Source organism: Bubalus kerabau, chromosome 1 (assembly GCF_029407905.1).
Source record: "Bubalus kerabau isolate K-KA32 ecotype Philippines breed swamp buffalo chromosome 1, PCC_UOA_SB_1v2, whole genome shotgun sequence".
In the NCBI taxonomy this organism is placed as follows: Eukaryota; Metazoa; Chordata; class Mammalia; order Artiodactyla; family Bovidae; genus Bubalus; species Bubalus kerabau.
The window spans coordinates 230,441,590-230,466,479 of record NC_073624.1 but is presented as its reverse complement, the minus strand read 5'-3'; the positions used below and the strand labels follow the sequence as shown (position 1 = coordinate 230,466,479).

At 53.6% G+C, this 24,890-nt stretch overlaps 1 protein-coding gene across 1 annotated transcript in view; it reads left to right on the top strand.

The window, feature by feature from the left end:
- The window catches only part of CAMK2A (calcium/calmodulin dependent protein kinase II alpha), a 64,465-nt gene that overhangs the window by 27,070 nt on the left and 12,505 nt on the right, over positions 1–24,890 (top strand). Inside the window, exons 4-15 of the mRNA XM_055558572.1 lie at positions 3,147–3,201; positions 4,050–4,115; positions 4,226–4,298; positions 7,311–7,413; positions 9,000–9,083; positions 9,224–9,318; positions 10,337–10,459; positions 10,834–10,917; positions 12,411–12,453; positions 14,944–14,984; positions 19,561–19,593; positions 20,580–20,628. Of these exons, the coding sequence (XP_055414547.1) occupies positions 3,147–3,201; positions 4,050–4,115; positions 4,226–4,298; positions 7,311–7,413; positions 9,000–9,083; positions 9,224–9,318; positions 10,337–10,459; positions 10,834–10,917; positions 12,411–12,453; positions 14,944–14,984; positions 19,561–19,593; positions 20,580–20,628 (849 nt within the window). The remainder of the gene's footprint in view (positions 1–3,146; positions 3,202–4,049; positions 4,116–4,225; positions 4,299–7,310; positions 7,414–8,999; positions 9,084–9,223; positions 9,319–10,336; positions 10,460–10,833; positions 10,918–12,410; positions 12,454–14,943; positions 14,985–19,560; positions 19,594–20,579; positions 20,629–24,890) is intronic.

Genomic DNA, 24,890 nt, shown 5'->3' with positions numbered 1-24,890 from the left:
TATACATCCATGTGGTATCTGATGTCTGTAGCTCCCTAAAACATATCAGGTCAGGTTTCCTACAAGCAGAGCCTGAGGCAAGGATTCAGATGTGTGTGGGAACATGAGGGCGTGCTCCCAGGGGAGACCTGTAAGGCTAGCGAGAAGTGGGATGGAGGAAGGGGAAAGGAACCAAGCGGAGATGTGGCTTCAGGTCAAGTCGAACTCTGACCTGATCCCAGGTGGAGAGGCAGTGGGGAGGCCTCTGGAACATAAACCATGTCTTAGAGCTGTCCCTCCTTTAAGGCAGACTGGCCCTTTGCATGGCCTCTGCCTCCCCACATTAGTTCATCATTGCCTGAAGGCTGTAGGTAACCTTGTGGGCAAGGTGGGCAGTTCCATCAGCAGTGGGCAGTTCTCCAGAGAAGGAGGAAACCTGCACATGGTTAGCCAACCCCCCAGCAGCTGCAGGATGGCTGTACCATCTTCCTACAGGAGGTCTGAGCAGGGCACCAAAATAGGGCTTTCAGATTCTGCACACACAAAATATAAGGTGCTCAGTTCAAAACACACATACGTTTCAAAAGTCTATTTTTGCTTTGAAGTGCACTTAAAAGTTGAAATAGATTGAAGGATGAAGGGATGGATAGAAATGTAGTAAGGCATATATAAGAAATGGAGTAGGAAATGACAACCCACTTCAGTAACCTTGCTTGGGAAACCCCACAGACACAGGACCCTGGCAGGCTACAGTCCATGGAGTCACAGTGAATCAGACATGACTGAGAGACTGAGCATGCACACACATATGAGAAAACACTAATAACAGAATCTAGGTGGTCAATGGCACCCCACTCCAGGACTCTTGCCTGGAAAATCCCATGGACGGAGGAGCCTGGTAGGCTGCAGTCCATGGAGTCGTTAAGAGTCGGACACGACTGAGCGACTTCACTTTCACTTTCATGCATTGGAGAAGGAAATGGCAACCCACTCCAGTGTTCTTGCCTAGAGAATCCCAGGGACAGGGGAGCCTGGTGGGCTGCCATCTATGGGATCGCACAGAGTCAGACACGACTGAAGTGACTTAGCAGCAGCAGCAGCAGCAAGTAGTATGTACGTAGGTATTCACTTGACTGTATTTTGAAATTTTTTATTATAAAATGTTGATTAAAAAATTAAAGCAGGATTAAATTATACATACTCAGGCTACTTAGTTTTTAGTTTTGCTTTAAAATAGTTTAAAAGCATCTTTCAGTCATTATTTATAAATATATACATTTAAGATTTTAAAAAACATTTTATTTACATTTGTATCCCTTCATCCTCCATCTCGGGTCCCCATCTGTGGAGGCACCCACTCTCCAAACTTTATGCGGAGAATACTTTGGCCACCTGATGTAAAGAGCTGAAGCATTGGAAAAGACCTTGATGCTGGGAAAGATTGAAGGCAGGAGGAGAAGGGGACGACAGAGGATGAGATGGTTGGATGGTATCACCAACTCGATGGACACAAGTTTGAGCAAACTCCGGGAGATAGTGAAGGGACAGAGAAGCCTGGCATGTTGCATTTCATGGGGTCACAAAGAGTTGGACACGACTGAGCAACTGAACAGCGACATGAGGGCCATATGCTTTAAGGGACTCAATATTGTATGTGGCAGAAATTCAGATGGCACTGGGGCTTACAGTGAAAAGTCTCACCCGCCCACAACTCCAGCTGTCCTAATTCCCTTCCCCAAGGCCACCTCAGTGCCCACATCGCTGGATCATTCCAGAGAGACGAACGCCATACCCAAGCTGAAATGTAGCCTCCTTTTTAGAAAGGACTGTGCATACTGCTTTGCTCTTTCACCAAACAACAAGATTTAGATATGATTCCGAACTAGTGAATAAAGAACTGCTGCATTATTTTAACATTTTCCATTGTGTGATGTACCATAACTCTGAGCCCACCCTCCCCCCTGCCCATGGACCTGTTTAGGTTGTGGTACAGGGAGGACATGAACTTGACCTGGGAGAACTTGCCCTTGGCTGGCAGGGTGCAGGCCCCCTAGAGTCAGCCCCAGGCCTTGGGCTCTCCCTCCTTTTTTTTTTTTGAAAGAAGCTTAGGGGGTAATTTTGGAAGCTCTGGGCTCCTGGGAGCTTTGCCTCTGTTCTTGGTAAATGAGGTATGAAAAGATGACAGTTTCTCAGCAGGCCAGAACTCTGGGATTGCTGTCATTCCCTCGTCCACAAGCTCTGTTATCTCTTCAGACCTGGAAGCAGAGGAGCGCCATTAGCGCAGGGCCAGCACTGAGTCAACATGGATTATGTGCCTCATGGAATTCTCACAACAAGCCTGCAGTTCCAGGAGTTTCATTCTCATTGTCCAAACAAGGAAAGTGAAGTCATGTCTGACTCTTTGTGACCCCATGGACTGTAGCCTACCAGGCTCCTCTGTCCATAGAATTTTCCAGGCCAGAGTACTGGAGTGGGTTGCCATTTCCTTCTCCAGGGGATCTTTCCAACCCAGGGATGGAACCTGGGTCTCCTGCATTGCAGGCAGACGCATTACCATTTGAGCCACCAGGGAAGCCCTCCAAGCAAGGAAAGAGGCTCAGAAAGGTATAGCAACTTGGTCAAAGATGCACAGTTAGCAAGTGGCAGAGATTTGAGTCACAGGCTCTTCCCATGACCCTGGCCTGCCCAGCAGGGAAACTGAAGGTTGGAGAGGGAAGGGGACTAAACTCTGACCAAAGCTGGGTTCTTTTGTCTTTATGCTCAGGCTTCTTTGGGTGATGCCTGAGGTCAGTGAAGGCTTCCCTGATAGCTAAGACAGTAAAGGATCCACCTGCTAATGCAGGAGATGTGGGTTCAATCCCTGGGTTGGGAAGATCCCCTGCAGTAGGAAATGGCAACCCACTCCAGTATTCTTGCCTGGAGAATCCCTTGGACAGAAGAACCTGGAAGGCTCTTCTGGGGTCCATGGGGTTGCAAAGAGTCAGATATGACTGAGCGACTACACAACAGAGGTGAGCCTTTGTTCATGCTTTGTCAAAGCACCTCGTAACTGGCTTGAGCTCAGTGACTTTCAGAGAAATTGGAATGTTGGCTATTTGAGGGGTGAGAGGGGCGTGAGTGGGGAGCCTTGAGTCCTGCATAACCAGCTACCTTGGCCCCTCCTGCAGTCCGGCTCCATGACAGCATCTCTGAGGAGGGACACCATTACCTGATCTTTGACCTGTAAGTTTGGCCTCACCCTGGGGTGTCCAGTGGGGATGGGGACAGCCCTGGCAGGGGTGACTCCACTGGGTCCCTTGGTTTGAAGTGTCCCCATAGCCCCCAGATTGGGCTGAATTCTCTCTTCTGATAGAGTTTCCCAAAACGTGGTAGGCCTGCCACCCAAGCAGTGCAGGCTGGTTTTCCTGACACACCAACAAACACTTTTAACTTTCATCATCATATATTTAGTTTTGCTTCTATTTGTGGCCAGTGATGCTGGTTTTCCATTTCTAGTGGTGCTATGAAGTTTCCTTTCAGAATAAATTTAAAGTTTTTAAAGCCAGGCAATTGAATGAAAAGCAATCACGAACTGAGAGGCCTCAGTGGTTCTTGGCCTCATCTGTAAAGAACAGCACTTGAGACAGTGGGGGAGGCTGTGCATGGCTGGGGCCGGGGAGTGGGCGGGGGGCAGTGGGCTATTGGAAATCTCTGTACCTTTGGCTCAATTTTGATGGGAACCTAAAGCTACTCTTTAAAAAAGTCTATTAAAAAACAACAACAACAAAAAGCTCCAGCCCTTGGATTTCCAAGAGCCTGATGAATCATAGCGACATGTTCTGAGTGTTCTACCCCCTGTCCTGACCTCAGCCTGGCTTTGGTGGAGGAGAAAGCTGAGGATGGAGGGGAGGTGGACTGGAAGTCAGGAAGGGAGTTATACCAGAGGGCATCCCCGTGGCCTCTGGGGCCCCTCCCTTTGGGGCTGAGCTTCTGAGGTCCCTGGGCCCCATCCTTAACTTTCTGGAGACTCTTCCAAAAGACGCGGCACCTGGGACCTTTGTGGGAGGGTGACTCTGTGCCTGTCTCCCCAGCGTCACCGGCGGGGAGCTGTTTGAAGACATCGTGGCCCGGGAGTATTACAGTGAGGCGGATGCCAGGTGAGTGAGAGGTGCAGCCTGGCTGCGGCGCCCGGGGGCAGGGCACTCCCTCCTGGGGCCTCCCAGGGGAGGCCCGCCCTCACCCCCCGCCCCTCCCTCTCTCTCCCCAGTCACTGCATCCAGCAGATCCTGGAGGCCGTGCTGCACTGCCACCAGATGGGGGTGGTGCATCGGGACCTGAAGGTCAGTGACCCTCCCCACCCCCGCCCCTAGCGGCCGGCTCACCAGGAGCCTGCTCATTTGCGCCCAGCCCCTCCCTCAACCTGCAGAGCCAGTGTCGTTATCATAGCCCCGTTAGCTTTCCTGAGTTGGGCTGCGTGGGAAAATTTTTCCCCACTCTTCAGATGAGGAAACTGAGCTCAGGGAAGCAGGGCATCTGCACTCGGGACCCAGGTCTCCCGACTCCCAGTCCCAGGCCAGGTGAGAGGCGGCTAGACTGGCAAGGCTGGCTCTGGGGGGGGTCCAGATTCCAGCGAGGCCACTTTCTAGCTGCAAGGCCTCCGCTTCATTATAGTGGGGGTTGCCATAGCAACCTCGGTACAGGGTCAGTGAGGATGTCAAAGGAGGACAGCACAGTGCCCGGAACGTAGAGGTGTTGTTAGTCTTGCTTCCGGTCTCTGGAAGGGAGTGATGGGTAGGAAAGCAGGCTTTGAGGCCTTCCGAGTCCTGCCTCTTCCCACTTGAGATGAGCAGGACTAAGCAGATGCAGGTGTAGGCTTGGCCCTGGCTGCACAGCCTGGCCCAGTCAGCACAGCTTCATGGTGCTCCTCTGCTGGGCCTCACAGCATCAGTGACTGGTAGCTGCCTAACATCATCTCCATTTTGCAGAGCAGGAAACAAAGGCCCAAAGAGTCCAAGGGGTTTTCCCGAGAACATGCAGTTCACTTGTGCCTGAGCTAGGGCTGGAGCCCTGGCCTCCTGACCCCAGGTCCCCTGCCCTCACTGGGCTGGGGCTAAAAAGCCACTGACCGCACCTCCTGCTTCTGTAGCAGCCCCTTCTAGGTGACCCTGCTGGGTGTCCATCAACCGTCTGCTTTTTGACTTTTGGGGACTATGAGCTCACTTTTTATGAGGTAGCCCCTTGAACTGTTAGGAAATGTTCCTCCAGTCTTTCCCCATGCTGGGGGCTTCACCTGTGAACCCCAGTTCTACCCTTTGGGGTCACACAGAGGTCAAGCCCCCAGCACAGAGAAGCCTTGGAGGCTCGTGGCTCGTGGGTGGCTTTGCAGTAGCTCCTGAGGCTTCTGCAGGCTGTTCTCCATTCCCCCTGATGGAATTCCCAAGCCTTCCTCGTCCTGGCCCCTCCCTGGCCCTCCTCCTGTCAGCCCAGACCCCTCTCTGTCAGGCAGTGCTCTGACCAGAACCCCTGCTCACCCTTGACGTTCACGAGCCATCTGTGGCTCCGCACCTGAGCCCAGGTGAGCTCCCCGTGTCTCAGTCTAGACCTGAAGGCAAGTGTGCATGCAGAGAGGGTCTCTGGCCAGATTGCAGGGCAGCTCTCCCCAGGGGCCTGTTCCCATTATAACCACAGCCCCTGCCCGAGAGGAGGAACAGGGAGAGAGGCAGCACAAATTTAGGCCACTCTGGGTAGATTAATTAGTGGCGCATTCATCAAATCAGGGCAGAACAGCTACCAAGACCCAGGACATGCTGGGAACACAGTCCCCAGAGGACCAAAGAGGCCTTAACCAGGGGCAGATGGAGCTATACTTGTTTGCGTCCTGCCTAGCTTTGGGCAGTGAAAGGTCGGATGTGGAACCCCTCCTAAGTTCTAGTGGGAAAGCGGGTCAGAGGAAATCAGCTGTCTGCAGAGACTGGGAGCCCACACCCCCCATCTACAAACAAAAAGTATGAGTACTGATGCCTATCAAACACTTGTAGGACACTGGGAAATGCTTTACAGGGATTTAGTGCAATTAATCCATATGCCACCCCATGAAGTAGTCATTATTCCCACTTTTGGAGAAGAAACTGAGGCCAGAGAAGTGAAATGAATTTACCCAAGTTCCATAGCATAGAATGGCAGCACTGGGATCAGAAGCTAGGGCTTTCTAACTAGAAAGTCCCCATGCTAACTACCTCTCTGTCCTGAGAAGGATTTTCTGTCCTCAGACTCAGCAGAAGATGGTAGCCTTCATGCCTCCATAGGACAGGTGGCACGTAGGAGGCCCTGCAGCAATCAGTCTGGAGGGGCTCAGAGCACATCTCTAGCCAGACTGTGCCTCGATCTGGTTCTATCATCACCAGCTGTGTGACCTCGATCAAGTGACTTACCCTCTCTGAACCCCAGTTTCCTTATTTTCATACATACTTCAGTGCCTGCTATGTGCTGCCCACTGTTTTGGGTGCTAGTGATACATTGGTGGACAGAACTCATATTGCACAGAGGTGACAGATGCAGCCTACCAGGCTCCTCCATCCGTGGGATTTTCCAGACAGGAGTACTGGAGTGGGGTGCCATTGCCTTCTCCGAGATACATTGGTGGACAGAAACTCATATTGCACAGAGGTAACAGATAATGAATAAGCACATAAACAGATGGGAAAACACTTAGAAATTGTGATGAGATCTATGAAGGTAACAACAAGCTGCTAAGACAGAAGATACCTGGTAACTCCTCCTTTAGATAGAGTAGTCATGGAGGGCTTCTTGAAGGAGGTGACATGGTGAAAGCTGGATGATGAGAAGGAGCCACACCTGTGAAGCTCAGAGGGAGAGCAAATCACGCAAGGGGAGCAGGAAGTACAAAGGCCCTGAGGTGGAACGAGAGTGACTGTCTCTGAGGATGTAAGGAGGCCACTGGAGGAGAATGCTTACCCTAAAGGATTGTTGGGATGACAAATCGAATGATGTATGCAAAACCCTTAGCCCAGTGACTGGCGTATAGTAGAAGCACTGCCCAACTCCACCTCAGCCCCAGAACCAAACCCTGCTGGAAGCTGAAGGAGGGGTTAGCAGGCTGAAAAATGGTCTTCCGTTTGCAGCAGATGGAGGGCTGCAGTGGGGTAGTCCCGTCTCTGGAAAGTGCAGGGGTCCTGTGGTTGGGGCTGGAGGGAGGCAGGGACAGGGAGCCTCTGGATCGCTCAGCTGCTCCTCCTGAAAACCCAGATCTCTGGAGGTGAGATTCTGAATCTGCTCACTGTCCCCTGACTTCTTCCTCTCCCACGTTTCCTCTTCTCTCTGGTCCTGGGAAGCCGGAGAACCTGTTGCTGGCCTCCAAGCTCAAGGGCGCTGCGGTGAAGCTGGCAGACTTTGGCCTGGCCATAGAGGTAGAGGGCGAGCAGCAGGCATGGTTTGGTGAGTGGGGGAAGAGGGTGGCAGGGGTTTGGCAGCCAGCCTTGAGTTGACACATCGGCCTCTAGGAACTCTCTGCCCGAGCGGGGGCTGGTTGGAGGTGGCTATTGCTCCAGCCAGGGCTCAGGGAGCAGAGGGCTCCTTACCCAGACTCTTTGCATCAGTGGTTATTGCCCATCCTAGCTCCCTGGGGTCCAGGCCTGGGACTTGGTTGTCATTAAAACAGTACCTGACTTCTTTACACGGGCATCCAACACCGTCGGCTGGGGGCTTCGGTGAGTTCCCCAGCAGCCTGGGTGCTAGATTATCATCTTGATTTTACTGATGAGGAACGGGGGCTAAGAAACTAAGAATAGGTCAAAGGAAATTAAAAGGGGTGGAGTCAACTGACCCAGCATGCTCTTGAGATTTTGGCGTAATTGAGTCCTTTCAGCTATCTGGGAATACTTTTTAGTGAGCAATGTTGATCAGTGGTTAGGAGCTTGAGCTCTCTGGGTTCATATCCTGACTGTGCTATTTACAAGGCGTATGACTTTGAGTGAGTCATTTCTCTGAGACTTCATTTCCTCGTCTGTAAAATGGGGATAATAAAAGTATGTTCCTTGGGACTGTGTGAAGATTAAATGAGATCTGGCATGGAAAGTTCTCAGTCTTGCTTAGCATGCTGCCGCTGCTGCTAAGTCACTTCAGTCGTGTCCGACTCTGTGCGACCCCATAGACGGCAGCCCGCCAGGGTCCCCCATCCCTGGGATTCTCCAGGCAAGAACACTGGAGTGGGTTGCCATTTCCTTCTCCAATGCATGAAAGTGAAGAGTGAAAGTGAAGTCGCTCAGTCGTGTCCGACTCTTAGCGACCTCATGGACTGCAGCCTACCAGGCTCCTCCATCTATGGGATTTTCCAGGCAAGAGTACTGGAGTGGGGTGCCATTGCTTTCTCCCTTGCTTAGCATACATACTCCTTAATAGGAACTATTCTCACAGTAACTTACCAAAACATTTTGGGTGTCCATTTTTTTAAGTAGTTCTCCCAACAGTGCTGGGAGGTGTTTAGGATACAAATCCCTAATCCCTTGTTTCACAGATGAGGAAACTGAGGCCCCAAAGGAAAAGGGACCTACCTAAGGGACTTAGGACAAAGCCAGTGTTCGGGATAGGCCTCCTGCCACCCCAGGACCAGATCCTGGAGGGAGAGGGGAGTGGGTGAGGGTTCAGCTCAATCTGGTGCTGACAGGCCAGGACCTTTCATCTCGAGGACCACCAGCACTTGACTGGTGGAGGCTTCTGGAAGGGTTCTGCCAGAAATCTGTGACTCTGAGGCAGGGCCCTGTGGGAAGGACCCTGGGATGGATCAGTGCCATGAGGCTCTCAAGGCAGGTGGTGACCGCGTACTCTGCCCTTGTCCACCCTGGTCTAGAGGTGTTGCTGTCTTACCAGGTCAGGGCTTCCAGCTCTTGGCTGGCTCTGGGGGCAGGGGGTGTTTTCCCCGTCTCCAGGGCAGCCTTATCCCTCTTCCAGCAGGATCTTGTTCCCAGTTACTTACGTGCCAACCTCTGTGTATGTGTCTGCCTGTCTGTGTGTCTGGGGAGCAGGGTTCGCAGGGACACCTGGATACCTCTCCCCAGAAGTGCTGCGGAAGGACCCGTATGGGAAGCCCGTGGACCTGTGGGCCTGCGGTGAGTCCATCTGAAGGCCCCTCCGTTCCCCTGGCTGCCTGCCCTCTGGTGCACTCTCTCTCATTTCCCATCACTCTCCTCCACGTGCCCTCTGTCCCTCCTATTCCTGGGGCTCAAGCTTCTCCTGGTCCTCTCCCCAGGGGTCATCCTGTACATCCTGCTGGTGGGGTACCCCCCATTCTGGGATGAGGACCAGCATCGCCTGTACCAGCAGATCAAAGCTGGCGCCTATGATGTGAGTGGTGCTCCTGTCTCCAGCCTCCTTGCCAGCCCCTGGGTCCCGTCCAGTGGAAGTCATGGCCCAGTGAGGCCGGAGACCCAAGGACGCCTCCCTCCTGCCCTCCTGCCACTCTCTAGCTATGGGGTGGGGGTGACCAGCAGGTGGAGCCTGAGGGCTGACTGGGGCCAGACAATGAACTGGCCATGCTAGTGATTGGAGCATCTAAGTGATGGGGATTTAGTTCATGGGGCCCCAGGAGGCAGAATCAGCACAAAAGTAGGGTGAGATATAGAGGGGGCAGGCCCCAGAAGCCAGATTATCTCTGCATAGTTATACACACACAATTATATATTGTATGTATATAGATAGACAGTAATAATAGCTGACACACGTAGCAGTCTTCTAAATGCTTTCTCTTATTATAATCTTCATACCAATCATGACATAGGTACTGTTAATACTGCTTTTTTACAGATAGGGAAGCTGAGGCACAGAGAAATTAAATAACTGGCCAGACCACATAGCTAAGAAATGGTAGAGCTGGCTTTAGTGAACCCAGGCAGTCTGGCTTTAGTGTCCATGCTTCTGCCTACCAAGTATACTGCTTTTCTGCACAGCTGATACCTATTGAGCCATGTGCCGTGCATTTTATATCATATTTAATCCTTACAACATCTCTAGGGATAGCTTGAGGGGTCACATGTCCAAGGTGACTTGTCCAAGGTCACACAGCCCAGGAGGCAGAGCTGGGACTTGAACCCAACCTTCCGATTCTGAAGTCTGGGCTGTCACCACTGGCCTGCTGCTCTCCAGATAAGGCAGGGCCTCAGAAGAGCAGAGGGAGGCCTCCTTTCCCCCCGCCATTGCCCTGATTTGTCCCGGGGTCAGGGGACCTTGCCCCAACTCCTGGTTGTGGATGCCCGAATGGACGGGCAGTAGGACCCCTGCCTGCTCCCCTGCCAGTCAGGGGCTGGGGGATCGCAGGGGTGGCCTGGGGTAGGCTGGGCAAACTTGGCCCCTCTGCCCCTTCCAGTTCCCGTCACCAGAATGGGACACCGTTACCCCGGAAGCCAAGGATCTGATCAATAAGATGCTGACCATCAACCCATCCAAACGCATCACGGCCGCTGAGGCCCTCAAACACCCCTGGATCTCGGTGAGCCTTCCTCAGCAAAGCCCCTCCTGAGGATCCCTCCAGACCTCAGGATCAAGACCCTTACAGTGTCCTGGACCTGCCTGCTGCCCCTTAGGCCCATGCTGGGCCTGAGGGGGCTTAGTTCAAGAGATCGACCTTGCTGTGGTTCTCAGGTGGAGAGTGGCAGTGGGAGGCATTCTGAGTTGGCACCATGACTGGTGGGGGGAGCTATTAAATAGGCTTCAAATATCTCGTGCCAAGATGTTTATACCATCCCCTAGAACAGAGAACTGTTCTTCACAAGATACCCACCCCATCCACAGGATATTCTGGGAGTGGGGGGACCTCGGGTGGGCCTGCCTTCCACTCACAGACCTCTCCCCTACTTCCTCCAGCACCGGTCCACCGTGGCCTCCTGCATGCATAGACAGGAGACCGTGGACTGCCTGAAGAAGTTCAACGCCAGGAGAAAACTGAAGGTAACAGCAGGTCCTCATCCTCCATGCCCCACAAACAAGCGAATAGGTTGGCCTGTGTCTGCACAGAGGCCAAGAGACCCGCTCACTAGTTCTCTCCTTCACTGAGTCAACGCGGGTTATTAACCACTGGCTGTCTGAGCTGGGCAGTGAGTGGTGGTGAGGACAGACAAGTGACCAGGACAGGACGGGGCAGTGGTGAGTGCTGCCCTGAGGCTGTGGGGGTCCACAGAGGGGCCAGAGAGGGGAACAGATCTGCATGGACTAGGGAAGGATCCCAGAAGCCTTTCTGGGCAAGTGGCATTTGATCTGAGATCCCGAAGGATAAGCAGGTATTAACAGTGTAAAGTCAGATGGGGCAGGTGTTCTAGACACGGAGAATAGCCTGTGCAGAAGTCTGGAAGCATAAGCTTGACCCCTTAGGGGGACAGCAAGTGTTTCAGTAGGGCAGGGAGAGTTTTCCAGGAATGATATGCGACCATGGTAGGGGTGAGAGACCCCAGCTGCCAACTGCTGGAAAGGAACGGCCAAGGGACTTGGCAGGGGCTGTGCCCTGAGGAAGTCATAGTGTGGCCTAGGTGAGCCCTGAGCTGTTGGCCTCTCAGCAGGTCTGTGTGTTCTCAAGGCTGTGACAGGTCCTGTCCTAGACCTTGCTGGGGGCCCTGTGAGCAGGTAGGAAGGATGACCAAGGGGCCCCCAGCTGGTTGGAACAGAGAAGCCATCAGCATGCTGAGTGACAGATGCTGAGGCCCTGGCTCCTTCAGAACTTCCTCACCAGCTTCCCCCAGGCCTGGTGTGGTGGCTCAGGACAGGGACATGGGCCAAGGGGGTGGTGGTGAGCATGATGCCAGGGGAACTGAGTCTCACTCCCAACCCTCATTGGGAGCTGTCATAGATGTAGTCTCAAAATGTCAGAATCAGGGAGTCTTAAAATCATGGACCGTTGGACTCAGAGAATCTGAACTGGCCATTGGTCTCCAGCCCCCTTATTGATAGAGGAGGGTTTTTCCCCATTAATCCTCCAAGGTTCTGAGCCCAAGAACTACAGAGAGGGGGATGAGCCAGCACTAGAGGGAGGAGCTTTGTGTCCAGGCAGAAGATGGAGACAGAGAGAGCTGAGGGGTGCAGAGTCTGGTGTCCTTGCCCCAGCAGGAAACTTCCTTGGCCTTTAGGAACCCCCACTGACAGGTGTCCCCGAGCACATCCACCAGCTCTGGCCAGGCCGGTGGGATCTATTAATATCTGCTCCTTGGATGGCCCTATCCCCTGAGCAGTGCCAGCTAAGGCCTAGCTCACCTCTGCCTCACCCTTCTCCCGGGAGGCGGGGATGGTCTCGGGGCTGGGGGGGTGGGAGAAATGGAGGGCAAGGAGCTTCAGAAGGTTTTCGTGTCTGAATGGAGCTCCTTCCTCTCCTTCCCCACCCCTCCCATCTCTGTCTCCTCTCCCCTCACCTATGGCCTCCTCTCCCCCAAACCGCCTTCTCTTCTCTGTTGCAGGGAGCCATCCTCACCACTATGCTGGCCACCAGGAACTTCTCTGGTAGGTGGTAGGACCTCGGATTCATCTTCACATACATCCTGCAGGAGGTGGGGGCATTGTTGGATGGGGTATCTGAGTGTGCTCAGGCCAGAAGGCCTGGGGAGATGGGGGCTGGAGAGGATTCAGTGATTAGGGCTTAGCTCACCTGATACCACCTGCAGAAGTGATAAAGGTCAAAGGTTATCAAGCCAAGGGCCCACAAGGAAGGGTTAGAAGTTAACCCTTACCTCCCCTACCTCACAGCAGTGCTGGGTTCTCAGGCTGGGCCAGCTGTGGGGAGGCTCCCCATATGTCAGGGTCCAGATGTGGGAGGGACTGAGCCAGGCCCAGGGAGAGCGGCATTCCTGTTCCCCACAGTTACCAAGCAGTTCCCATGCTTTCACTCATGTGGCCTTTGTGACAAGGCATTGCCACCCCTGTTTTCTGAATGAGGAAGCAGAGGCTCAGGGAGGTCAACTCTGACACACCCCAGGTCATGCTGCTAAAGGGAACTTTCAGGGCAGGTGTGACCAGTTCAGAGCACGTGCCCTTACTAGGCTGAGTCACCAAGGAGTCCAGGGTAGGAGCCTTTGGCCTTGGTCAAAGCCAGGCTGGTTAAGGCAGGGAAGGCCCAGTGACCTGCGGCATGTGGCCCTGAAGAGAGAAGGGGAAGGGATTAGCATCAGGGCTTAGCAAGAAGCTCCCCTTGGCATGCTGGAGAGTGCCGTGGCCAGCGCCCGCCAGAGGCGTCTCCCTGGGGAGCCCAGGATGGCTGACGGGGCAGCTGAGCCGATATAGCAAAGCTCACCCGAGGGGCCCTCTGGCTGGGGCTGGTGCCGGGACCGGCCAGGGAGGGCTGCTGTGGACAGGTGGCTAGCCCTACCATGAGGGCTCGGATCTGGGGAGCTGCAGGCCTGGCTTCTCTGAGAGGGCCCACCTGCCCATTTAACCAGCTGGCAGAATAAGACCCAGGCCCGGGAAGGCCCTGGAACTTCAGATTTGGGCTTTCCCCACCACACAGAGCTGCCTTCCCACGCGCTCCCCAGACAGGGATCCTGCAGTTCCTTAAACTGAAAGATGAGCCACCCAGGCAGTCAGAGTCTTTTTTTAACAACTGAAGGGCCCCTCAGGCACTCTAGTCCAGAGCTCACAAAATGGAGTGCATAAGTTATTCCCTCTCTCTCCATGTGCTTGGGGGGCCAGTGGTGTTTTAAAAATTTTTTTTGGTGGGGGGCAGTGGGCAAGAGTTTCCAGCATTTTCATTTCATAGAAAATCTCCTGAAAATTAGAATATGTGGCCTCTGGAGACCCCCGGTCCTGTCATAGTGGACTGGAGTGAGAGGGGGGCCCCTTGGAGGCATGAGGGGCAAGTCCTCCCCTTGCTTGCTGTGTATCCTGGTCCAGCCCACAGAGTACATGGAGGATGGAACAGCTATTCCTCTCGGCTTTGGGATCCAGAGGTACCCCGCCCCCCACTTGCTTTGCAAGGTGGAAACTTGGCAAGAGGGGAAAAATGCACAAGAGCCTGAGAGGGGTCATCGGTGGGAATGTGAGGATGACTGGCGGGCTGCACCAGCTGTGAGTTCCATCCTTCCAAACCTCTGGGGCATCATGTTCAGTACTGCCTCTCCTCCCCAGCTTGCTCTCATCCGGTGAAGGATTTAGCATGGCTACTGTTTACTGAGCATCTATTGCATACGTGCCAAGTACTGTGTCTCATTTAACTTAAAGCCATTTGTTTGAGATCTGAAGCTGCCAGAAGTCAGGCTGCGCAGGGCTGGGCGTTCATGCCTTGTCCTGACTGGTGCCCTCTCCAAGGGCTCTGGCCAGCAGGTGAGAAGGAAGGAAATGCGCCTTCTTGGGAGTTGTTGCTCTGCTTTTCCTGACCACCAGGGAGATGGCCAGCCCCAGCCCAGAGCTCTAGAGTTTGAGGATGGGAAGGCCTCTTCAGGGAATGGGTGCTCTGGCTGGGGTGGGCACCAAAGGGGCAGGGAGTCGGGCGGGGGGGGCATCTGCTTCTTATCACCAGCAAAATGCAGCTCGCAGCTGTCCAGAGTGAGTAGGCAGGGCTGACACATGACCTCCGCAGCAGCATGGGGCTAAAATTAGAGCCGGCCGGGGCGGGGAGGGAGCGTCCAGCCCTGGGCTGGGGAGCCGGGCCTCTGGGTTGGCCACCACCAGCACGAGTGCTGACCGCGATCTGGAGGGAATCCCCAGACTGAAAGCGCTCCCACGGTCTGGGGCACAGTGGGCACCTCCTCAACCCATGGAGCCAGAGGGTCACGCCTGACACTGCTGAGAACCGGGGGGAGCCCAGGCCCACCCCTACGCGGTGGGCTACCGGCAGTCCCCGGGCCACCCCACAAGGAAGAAGAGCAAGAGGAGGAGGTCTCCTCACATAGCTGCTGCGGCTCCGTGTCCTCCGTGGCCCGTGGATGTTGCTCTTCCTCGCGCTGTGGGCCCTGGTGCCCTGCCTGGTGTTGATAACCCTCTACTTTTTCTCCTCTGCAGGCGGGAAGAGTGGAGGAAACAAGAAGAACGATGGTGTGAAGGTAAGCCCCAGCCAGCTCAGCAGGGCCTGCCTCTGGCTTGCAGGGCCCAGCTTGCAGGGCTGGGGTGAGAGCCAGGCTTGCCAGTGGGGTTCTGGGCAGATGCGCTCACCCATGCAGCCTGGGGTCCCCAGACCCAGAGACCTGGGCTTCGGTGCCCACCCTTCCACCAGCATGGATGGGGGCAGGTGGGGGAAGGGAGGGTTGAAAGAGTGTGGGAGAGGCAGGTGGCTTGGGGTTGGGGTGGGCATAAGGGTAAATTAAAGGAGATTTCTGTGATTCTGGAAGACTGGTGAGTGAGAGGGCACAAAGAAGGGACAGAGATGTCATGAGGGGTGACCTCCTCCTTCCCAAGTGTGGGCTGGCTGGAATGGGCCCCTGACCCAATGCATGCCCCAGTCCAACCTACAAAGCCTGCAGGGGATGGACAGCCAGTCCTCTCGGCTTTGACATCCAGAGGTACCCACCCCCATTAAGGCCTGCCGGTTCAGAGCTAAGAATCCCCTCCTCCCATCCCCCCACCCCACCCCACCCCCAACCCAGGCCTGCCCCATCCCCACCCCTGATGCCCGTCCCCACCCCTGATGCCCGAGCTGCTTCCCTCCACACCCTGCTGACCCATCCCTCCCTCCTTTCTCTTCTCCCTCTGCTCTCTGGGGCCTGTTTCCCTGCTCTCTGCAGCTCCCTCCTCCCCTGCCACTGGCTCGCCTTGTGGGTTCTCCTCTCTTGAGACCCTGCCTTTTTCTGGGCTCAGAGCCCTGCCTGGCCAAGGGCCCCAGGGCTGGTCTATGCCCAGAACACTGGAAGGTGTGGGATGCTGTCCAAACACAGCCACCCAGGTGGTCTGGTGGCTTCATGGCTTGGTTCATAGTGGCATGTAGAGTCTCAGGCCCCTGGCTTTGATCTGCCAGGGGTTGCATGGAGGGGACTAGGCTGTTTGCCTGAAGCCAGGATATGGGCCTTCTCTCTGCTCTTAGCCCTCTGAAGGCTTTAGTCTCCCCATAAGTACAGTGGGGAAGCTGGGCGATGTGAACTCCATGATTTCCAAGATTTCAGCTTTAAAAACAAACAAAACATCATTTTCTCTTCTCATCTTGGGTGCTTGAGGAATATGTAATTATTTGGTTATCAGTCAAAGCCCATGATTTTCAAATGGAACTCCTTGGAGCCCAAAGCTTCTTGGGAGGCACCTCTGGCAGCAGCTGGGGAGGAACTGAAAAGTGGGAGACTGAGCAGAGAGGGCTGGGCCTTTCTCACCTACTTCAGCCAGAACAGCTCCATGGACCAGCCATCACAGTGGTTGAGAGAGCCTGGGTGAGCTTATGGCCCATTATTTGAATTTCTTGAGTCTGTCTTTCTTTGTTCAAGCAACGGGTAGAAAGGGTCTCCCACCTCCCAGAGCTGTTTGTGAGGATGTACTAAGATACTGTGTTTTGAGGACTTCGCATAGCCTTGGCGTGTGAGACCCACTCATGAGAGGCTAGTCAATGGTATTATCTTTTCTGCTCTATGTGTTGGACTTTTGGGTAAGATTTTTTTCTGAAGTTTGCTCAAAAAAATATTTGGAAACCACAGATCTAAAGCCAGCCTAATTTACAAAGTTGACACGTATCCGTCCCAGATGCTGTAATGGAATCCAGGATTGAGTTTTGGCTTACTTGCTGCGGTTACCCACGAGTCACCTCCTCCCCTCCCAATTTGAAAGGGTGATGGAGGGCTGTGCAGTGTAGGTGGGGGGCAGGCATGGTGCAGCTGGGGCTCAATCTGGCCCTCGTGTGTAGACACTGGGGGTGCTGGGTGCCATGGGAAAAATCCTATTTGGGGGATGTGAGGCAGAGGCCACAGGTGATGGTGGGCTGAGGCCCACATAGGAGGAGGGGGAGGAGGGGCCCAGACAGGGCTGCCGAGGTCTGCTTGGTACTCGGGTATGACTGTGGCAAAGTCTTGGTCAGGGCCTCCCTCAGGCCAGGTCGTGGAACGCAGCTCTAGTCTGGCTCTCTCCGGTCGTGGCCAGGAGGCGGAGGCTGTCTGAGGGCAAGGACGTCCTATAGCATGGCAGGGCTCTGGCTGGCCACTGCAGGACCTTCCAGTGGGCACCGCTGAAGAGCATGCCTCTGCTCCCTGTAGTGCAGGACAGACTCCGGGTGACTCTTCAGGGTGGCCTGGGCGTGGAAGAAGAGACACACAAGGGTTGTTCCTGGCCTGAACCTTTCTCTGCAGCTCAGCCTCCTCCCCCTGCTTGGGATGAAGGAGGGGGAATGTCTAGCAGGAAGATGAGAATGACCCAAGGGGCTTGGCCCAGGATCTGGCTTACAAGATGTTGTTCTGGGAGGTCCATTCATGTTTTTACTCTGACTGAAACCGGACCTCGAGTCAAGAAGCCAGGGTTTTGAGCCTGGGCCCCACTGTTCCCTCCCTTGGGGCTCTGGGTCATCAGTTCCGTCATCTGTGCAAAAGGAGAAGAGCTGTTTTCGGGGAGCTGGTGAGGGTCTCCCACCGGGGCGGGCCTGGTGGAGTCACACCACGATGCTCTCTGGCAACCAACACGTGCTCAGCCAAAGTGGGAAACACACATTCCTCTTCCAACTTAGTCCCTAGAGACAAACCACTGATTTCACCCAGAGCTTAGTTGAAGAAGCACTGATTGGTTCCAACGCTGGAGGAAAAACTCGGTTCAAGATGTAACACAATACAGTACTTGATAGGCTTTTAAGGGCTTTTCAAGGCTAATTTTGACCATCGTCCGTTTCTACCATCCTTGCCAACCTTGGAACCATCTTCTCCGTGTGGTTCTAAGAGATGTGACTCTACTTCTGAGGACAGCCCACCTTTGAAATGAAACTAACATGCTGGTTGGTGAGGGATTATTGCTAGTATCATCATCATCTTTGCGATTCAGGAAAATCGAGTCTTTCCATTACCAAGAAGCAATGCCCCCCCGTCCCAGCCACTACTAGGCCACTACTTCCACGAAGAGGGGCCGCCGCTCCACCCCTCAACCCCACTCACTGCCCCTGTTGGTGTCCCATTGTGCGTCATGACCCCACCCCTCCATGTCCCATCCTGTAACTGTATGTCCGAATCTGGCGCAGTCTCTGCTCTGTGTTCCCCCCTCGTGTCCCGCCTGGAACCTCCTGGCCCCTACGCCACTCTCCGGTTTCTGCTGACAGCCGAGCTGTGTGGGCCTGTCCCGTCCAACACGCACTGTGCCTGGCCCGGCTCCAGCCAGGAGTGAAGCCGACACTAGGAGGAAAGGAGAGGGGAGGAGATGAGAAGGGAGGGCAGGAAGGACTGGCTGCTGGCTGCGGAAGTCACACCGCCCGGGCCAGCTGGGGCAGAGGCAGGGCTGTGAGCACCAACACTGGGAAAGCCCAGTGAGCCACCCGGGTCACCTCTGCAGAGGCCCTGGGTGGAGAGGAAAGGGTCTCAGGCTCCTGGATCTTGGAGTCAGAAAGCCCAGAATTAGACCCGAGGACCCTCAGAGAATACCCAGTGCCTCCCCCGGCAAAGGCCTACCCGGAGGGCATCTCAAGTCTCCCCGCTGATCCCCACACAGAGCAGCTCAGGGAACAGCCTCCTGGCCTCTCAGATGTAAGTGCTTCCAGGATGAGCCATGAGGAGCCATCAGGCTGTGGGCACCTGAAGACCTAGACAGGGCAGAGGGCCTGCATCGGGGGTTCCAGCCTCTTCATTGCTAGTAGCTATCTGAGCCACCTTGAGCCCCAGTTTCCCACCTGTGCGATGCAAGTGTCAGTCTTGACCTGCAACCTCTATGAGTGTGAGTCTTTAAGACTCCAAGCTTAGAACTGAAAGAGGGAGAAGATAACTTACATGTTCCTCTTTCCTTCCCTTGATTCCCACAGGTCACATGACAAATCCCTGCAAAGTTAGAATAGGCTGAAGGGAGGACCCTCAGGATTTTTGAGGTCACTTAGGGGACTGGTTCCCACCCCTGTCTCTGCTTTGGAATCACCTGGGAACATCATTTAAAATAAATATGCCCAGGCTCTGATGCAGACCTAGTTATCAAACTCCTGAGAGGGGGCCCGGTTATGTGTATTTTGGACAAGCTTCCTGAGTGACAGTGACACACAAGCAAATCAGGAGTGGGGTCCTCTCAGCAGAGACACGGGGGGAGCCTAGGAGGAGACACTGAGCCTCATCTCCAGACCTGAGCTGACACAAAAGGTCTCCAGACCTTTTGTCCCTCAAGAGCTTTGGATTCTGGAGGCCTTAGGCAACTAGTATCTGAGACCCAGGATTTGTTTCCACATCCCAATTTGGCGTAAGGGGAGTCCAGGTCCAGAAGAGGCTTGGCCTGGAGCTTGGTGGTTGGGTTGTTGAGACCCAGGCAGCTGTGCGTAAGGCCCCAGAACTCCAGGCTGGAGAGGACTGTCCCTGCCGGGTCAGCTGCTGCTGGTGGCCCTGACCTTGTCCCGACACTGGCTGGCAAGGGACCACAGAGAATGACCCCGAGGCCCATCCTCCTTCCAACCCTCCCCTGTTGTTCGTTCCTCTGCTCCCTGCCGTTTTCACGCTGTGTCTTTTCCTGTCCCATCTCTTCTCCTTGTTTTTCCAGAAAAGAAAGTCCAGTTCCAGCGTTCAGTTAATGGTGAGTGTCTGCCGTCTCCCAAACGCCGGTAAATCCTGGGCCTCGAACCCTCGCTCCTGCCTCTCTCCTGCAGGCTGCAATGGGAACCCGGGGCGGGGAGAGGGGGCTCAGGGCGTGCTTGGTACGTGTGCCTCGTGTGACAATATGTGTGTTGTGTGTGCGTGTTGTTGGCGTGTTTCTGTTGACACCTCCAACTCCATGGCCCAGGCCAGCAGCCTGACAGTAGACCTGGGAACTCCCTTGGAAGCAAAGGTTGATTTGAACCCCATCCCACATCCAGCCCGTGGCTTCTCGCTTCTCCCCACCCTGGCTCTGGAACTCAGCTCAGGGCTTGGTTTGTGCCAGTTGTGGCCGCTGGGGGGCTTGGTCTGGCCAAAGCCGTGGAGGCCCTTGTTGAGCTTCTGTGAGGCAGCCCAGGGCCTGCCGGTGGCAGAGGAGCCGCCAGCCCCTGCCTCCGTCTAGGGGTTCCTGTGGTGGCGTGGCCCACGCCCCTCTTCTTCTGACTCCATTGCTGTCTCCCTCAGTTGTGTGGTTTTTCTCCCCTTGAAAAGCCCAGGCTCTCTCCCACTGGGCCTCCCCATCTCTCTCTTCCTCCCCTGCCAGTGTGTGTACTCCTTCCCCATCCTGTGGCCACCATGTGCCTCTCTGCCCCCCACACCCCCTCTCTGCTCCCTCCAGCAGACAGGGCTCAGGACAGCCCCCCACACCGCCCCACCCAGCCCTCCCAGAAAGGCCAGGGCTCTCCGTGCATACACCCCTTCCTTCTCACCCCGCTCCCCTCCACCAGCCGCCTGCTGAGTTGGGCCCGTGCCCTCCTTAGGCTCGGAAGGCTGACGGGATTTTTCAGTGCAGCACCTGGACGGCAGAGCCGATGAGGCTTACGGAAACGGGGCCGCAGCATCGGGCAGCTGGGGCAGCCCCCCGCTGACCCCTCCTCTTTCTGCTCAGCAAGTGGGCCTCACCACCTCCCGTATTCTTTTTGGCAGGAATCTTCAGAGAGCACCAATACCACCATTGAGGATGAAGACACCAAAGGTAGGAGGGGCCTTGCCTTCAGCATCAGGTCTCCCAGGCCTCCTGGTGGGCCCCCTTCACTGACAGTCTCCTGCCTGGAGGGGCCCCTAGGCCAACTCTGTGTCCTGTTTCTCTACAGAAAGCCTAACTTTGCTCCCTATAGGCTGGGGACATTGTGGGGCAGCATTTCCCCGTATGGTGTGCCTGGCCTACTAGTGGTACCTGGATGGACTTTTCTTACGGCAGCAGTTATGTGTTGACTTTAACATGTATTAAATTAATTCAATGTGAAAAAATTAACATAGTCAAGTCATAAATGTAGTAGTATACATTTTCCTTTGGGAGTGTTTTTGAAATTTTTAAAAAAGATGAGTTGATTTTAAAAACTCGAAGTAAAGGAAGGGAAAGCAGAAATGTAGAAAGTTCAACAAACTGGAATATGGGAAACACTGTCTAAGACCAACCCAAGGATTCAATGGTGGTTCAGTGGTTAGGACTCTGCACTTCCAATGCAGGGGGCACAGGTTCGATCTCTGGTTGGGGAAGTTCTGCATACCACTCAGCATGGCCAGAAAAAAAAAAAAAAAAAAAAAAGACCAACCTAAAATGCAGGGGCTACTGTAGCCAGTGACTAATAGTGTTCACCAGCACTCAGATGCAAGGGGGAGCAAGACCCCAGATAGATGTGATTGGAAAGTAAGAGAGGAAATAATAGAACGGCAACAGGAATAATAATGGCTGTCTTTTATGGGGCACTTGCTGTGGGCGAGACATGTTTCAACTTCTTGATATTCACCTGAGCTTTACAACAAGCCTAGGAAGAAGGTACTGTGATTAACCCCATTCAACAGCCCAGAACCTGAGGGGTTGAGTAAATTTGCCCAAAGTCCCAGAGCTCATAAAGGGTACAGTTAGGATATGAACCCAAGCAGTGTACCTCAGGGCCTGGCCTGTAACCTTGGCTGGGGAGGCCTTGCCGGGTGGCAAGCATGCTTGGAGCTTAGAGGAGGGAGGGTGGGGTGCTGACATCTGCACCAAGTCCTTGGATGAGTCGGTGATGTCCTGCTGTTCTGCCTGTACCCAGCCCTCCTTATTGCCCCAGGACAGGGAGACCCGGCAAGGCTGGGGGTTCTCACACTCGGGCGTGTATCCGAGATGCCTGGGCAGTCTCTGGGACCTAGAAAACCAGCACCGACCTGGAGAGACCACAGTGGTGCCAGTCGAGATATTTTCAGGAGTTTAGACGACTTGCTTCTAAAAGAATACAGTCGTGAGGAAAAGAGCATTTTCTTATGTAATACATATTCTGCGCCACTGCCATTCAGGCTGAGTTAAGGCAGTTTTGACACACCAAACCCTGTGAAGCTGCCTCCTGCCTCTACCAGGATGTTTGGAAGAGTAGGCCCACCCTGTGTGTATCCCTCTCTGGTCATTCCCAGCTGGGAGTGGGGTGGGTTGGGGGGTGGTCACTCCATCACCATTGCCTGGTGCCAGAGCAAATCAAGTTTCTACCATGGCATTCAGGACAGCCTTCAAAATGCGTTATCTTGAAAAATTCTTTGGGATCAGGCCAGCATTCTCAGCCCCTCAAGTATGATTTATAACCATATTCCTGGCCCTGCTCTTGTGGATTCCGATTCCATAGGTTTGTGGGGGGGCAAGAGAGGGTGTTTCTGAGACATTCGCTGTATTTGAGGCTCCCTGTCCCAGTGGTAAGAGTTAGGTGCTGGGTGTTTTGAGGAGACTGGTTGTGGCCTCATAATCCTGGTCTCAGAGCAGACAGGGTCTGTGGAGGCAAACAAGCTCTGTAATTGTTCACTGGCGTCTATTTGCTGGGTGACTTTAGGCAACTTACTGAACCTTTCTGAGCCTCCGTTTCCTTAACTATAAAGAGATGATGATAACAGCACCAAGCTCAGAGGACTGCTGTGCAGATGAAACAAGAGGCTGTGTCTAAAGTGCTTACCCAGTGCTTGGCGTATGGTCACTGTGTAATAAATCTTAATTTCTTTTCTTTCAAACTGGAGCTCATGGTTGAATGACTGGAAGCCATACGGCATTTTCCTGGAGCGTCAGTTTTACTCAAAGATTATTTTAAGATAAATATTTATATGTTAAACAGACAGAGAAATGTTTGAAATAGAATGTAAAGTTTGTATGCGCTATTAATGCAATGTGCCATGTGCAGACCCATTAAAGACATTTTCCACCTGGAGTAACGGCTCTGGGTTGTATCCCCAAGGTCTGACATTTACAATCATTATCTTCTGCTTTAGCGATATCAGGATGGGAACATTTGTGAAGTCTTGAATTTTAGTTCATTTATGTCCCTTTTAAAGAGAGGAGGAATAAGTTGCCCTGGTGATCCAGTGGTTAAGACTCCGCACTTCCACTGCAGGGGGCATAGGTTTGATCTCTGGTCGGGGAACTAAGATCTCACATGCCTATAGCATGGCCAAAAATAAATAAATAAAATAAAAAGAGGGAGGCTGAAGCCCAGAGAAGAGAAAGGGCATGTCAGTGTTATTAATGGTAAGACTTGGAGCCCATTTCCTGCCTCAGTTTCCATACATGTAAAGGGCCATGTCTGCTGGAAGAGATGCTGGCCCAACCAGGAGCTTCTCCCGCTGTTTGGCAGGAGAGAGGAGCCCTGTGCCTCCCCCAGGTTCTTTAGGCCTCAGAGAAAATTTCCAGAGAACCATTTTCTGGTGTTAATTTGTTAAGTCTTCTTACTAAGTGAGAATAGCAGCTGGTAGGGTGGATTCTGACCTAACATTAAAGTTAATTAGAAATGTCATCCTCCAGGGAACATTTCCCCCTGAGCAAAGAAGGGGACATGAATATTTCAGAGCCCCTCAGGCTGATACACAGGCCTCTCACCCTCTGAGCTGCACAGGACTCTGCTAGGCTTCCTCCCCACCACCCTCCTCCTGGTCAGCCTCTTGAAAACTCCGTTTCTTTTCCAAAGAGCTGCCTCCGAATCTGGGCAGAGACATTCTGGGAAATTTTAGCCAGGAATGCTGATCTCATATCAGCCGCCATGCGCTGTGTGACCTTGAGAGAGTGTCTTAACCTCTCCGGGGCTTCAGCTTTCCCAGCTATGAGGGAACACTCTTGGTTGTCTGGGTGAATGCCTAGAAGATTAAAAATGCCAGAGTTGCTACTGAGCACCTGCTGGTTGAATCTTTCATAGAGCAGTGGATCTGCTGAGGGCATGGGAGGGGCTCAGAACAAGAGTGAATTTCTCCAGATCTAAGGAGCATCAGAGTCCCAGATCTTTGGTCCCAGAGAGTGAAGCGAGGGAGATTCCCGGCTGCCAGGCTTTAACCATTGGCAAACTTGGTGTCCTACGTGGGTGAAGGCCAAGTTAGGCACTGTCTTGGGCTGCATTAATAGAGGTATAGTGTCCAGAATTGGGGAGGGGATAAAGAGTGCTACCCTAGGCCTGAGATTCTGCAATATTCAAGCTACATCAAGGACTGTGTGCTCACACTCACAGAAGCATCTAATAGCTTAAGTACCCCAGAAGAGTAGATAGCCAGCTTGAGTGAGATCCTGCAAACCACATGCTGGAGGCTTTCAGCCCTGAGAAGAAAAGGCTGGCAGGTGAAGGCATAAAGTCTGGGATATCAGGTACACAGTGCAGGGCCCCAGAAACTAAGGGGCTTTTAGGGGAAGATTTTAACGTAAAAGAAGGATGTGGGTGCAAATGGAAGACGCTCTCCAGCAGTGTGGTGGCCTCCTAGGCAGGCTACAAGCCCCAAAGCTTCAACCAAAACTGAAGCATCACATATCAGGCTGCTGGGAAGCGTCCCGGCCTGGCTACAGGCTGTCCTCAGGGGGAACTTCCAATTCAGAGCTTTCCACTGAGGATAATCACAGCTTTCAGTTATGGAGCGCCGGGCACTGCTCTCAACGCTTTTACATAACGCATCATTATTTACATAAATGACTTGATATAAAGGGCTTGGAACAGTAGCTGGTTCTGAGTGAGGACCATATGTGTGTTAGTTATTTTCGTTGATATATTCTTAACTCAACCCTCAGAACCACCCTATGAGGTAAGTACTATTAGTAGCTCCATTATACATACGGGAAACTGAGGCAGGGGGAAATAGCTTGCCCAAGGGCACATAGTTACTGAGTAGTAGAGCTGGGGTCTGGCTCCAGAATCCGTGCCCTTGACCACTTGGCTAGTCTTTCTGACGCGCTGGGGAGAAGCAGCCCACAGGAGACAGGGTGTTAAGCAGAAGCTCATGGAATGTCAAGCGGGAAGGGCACGT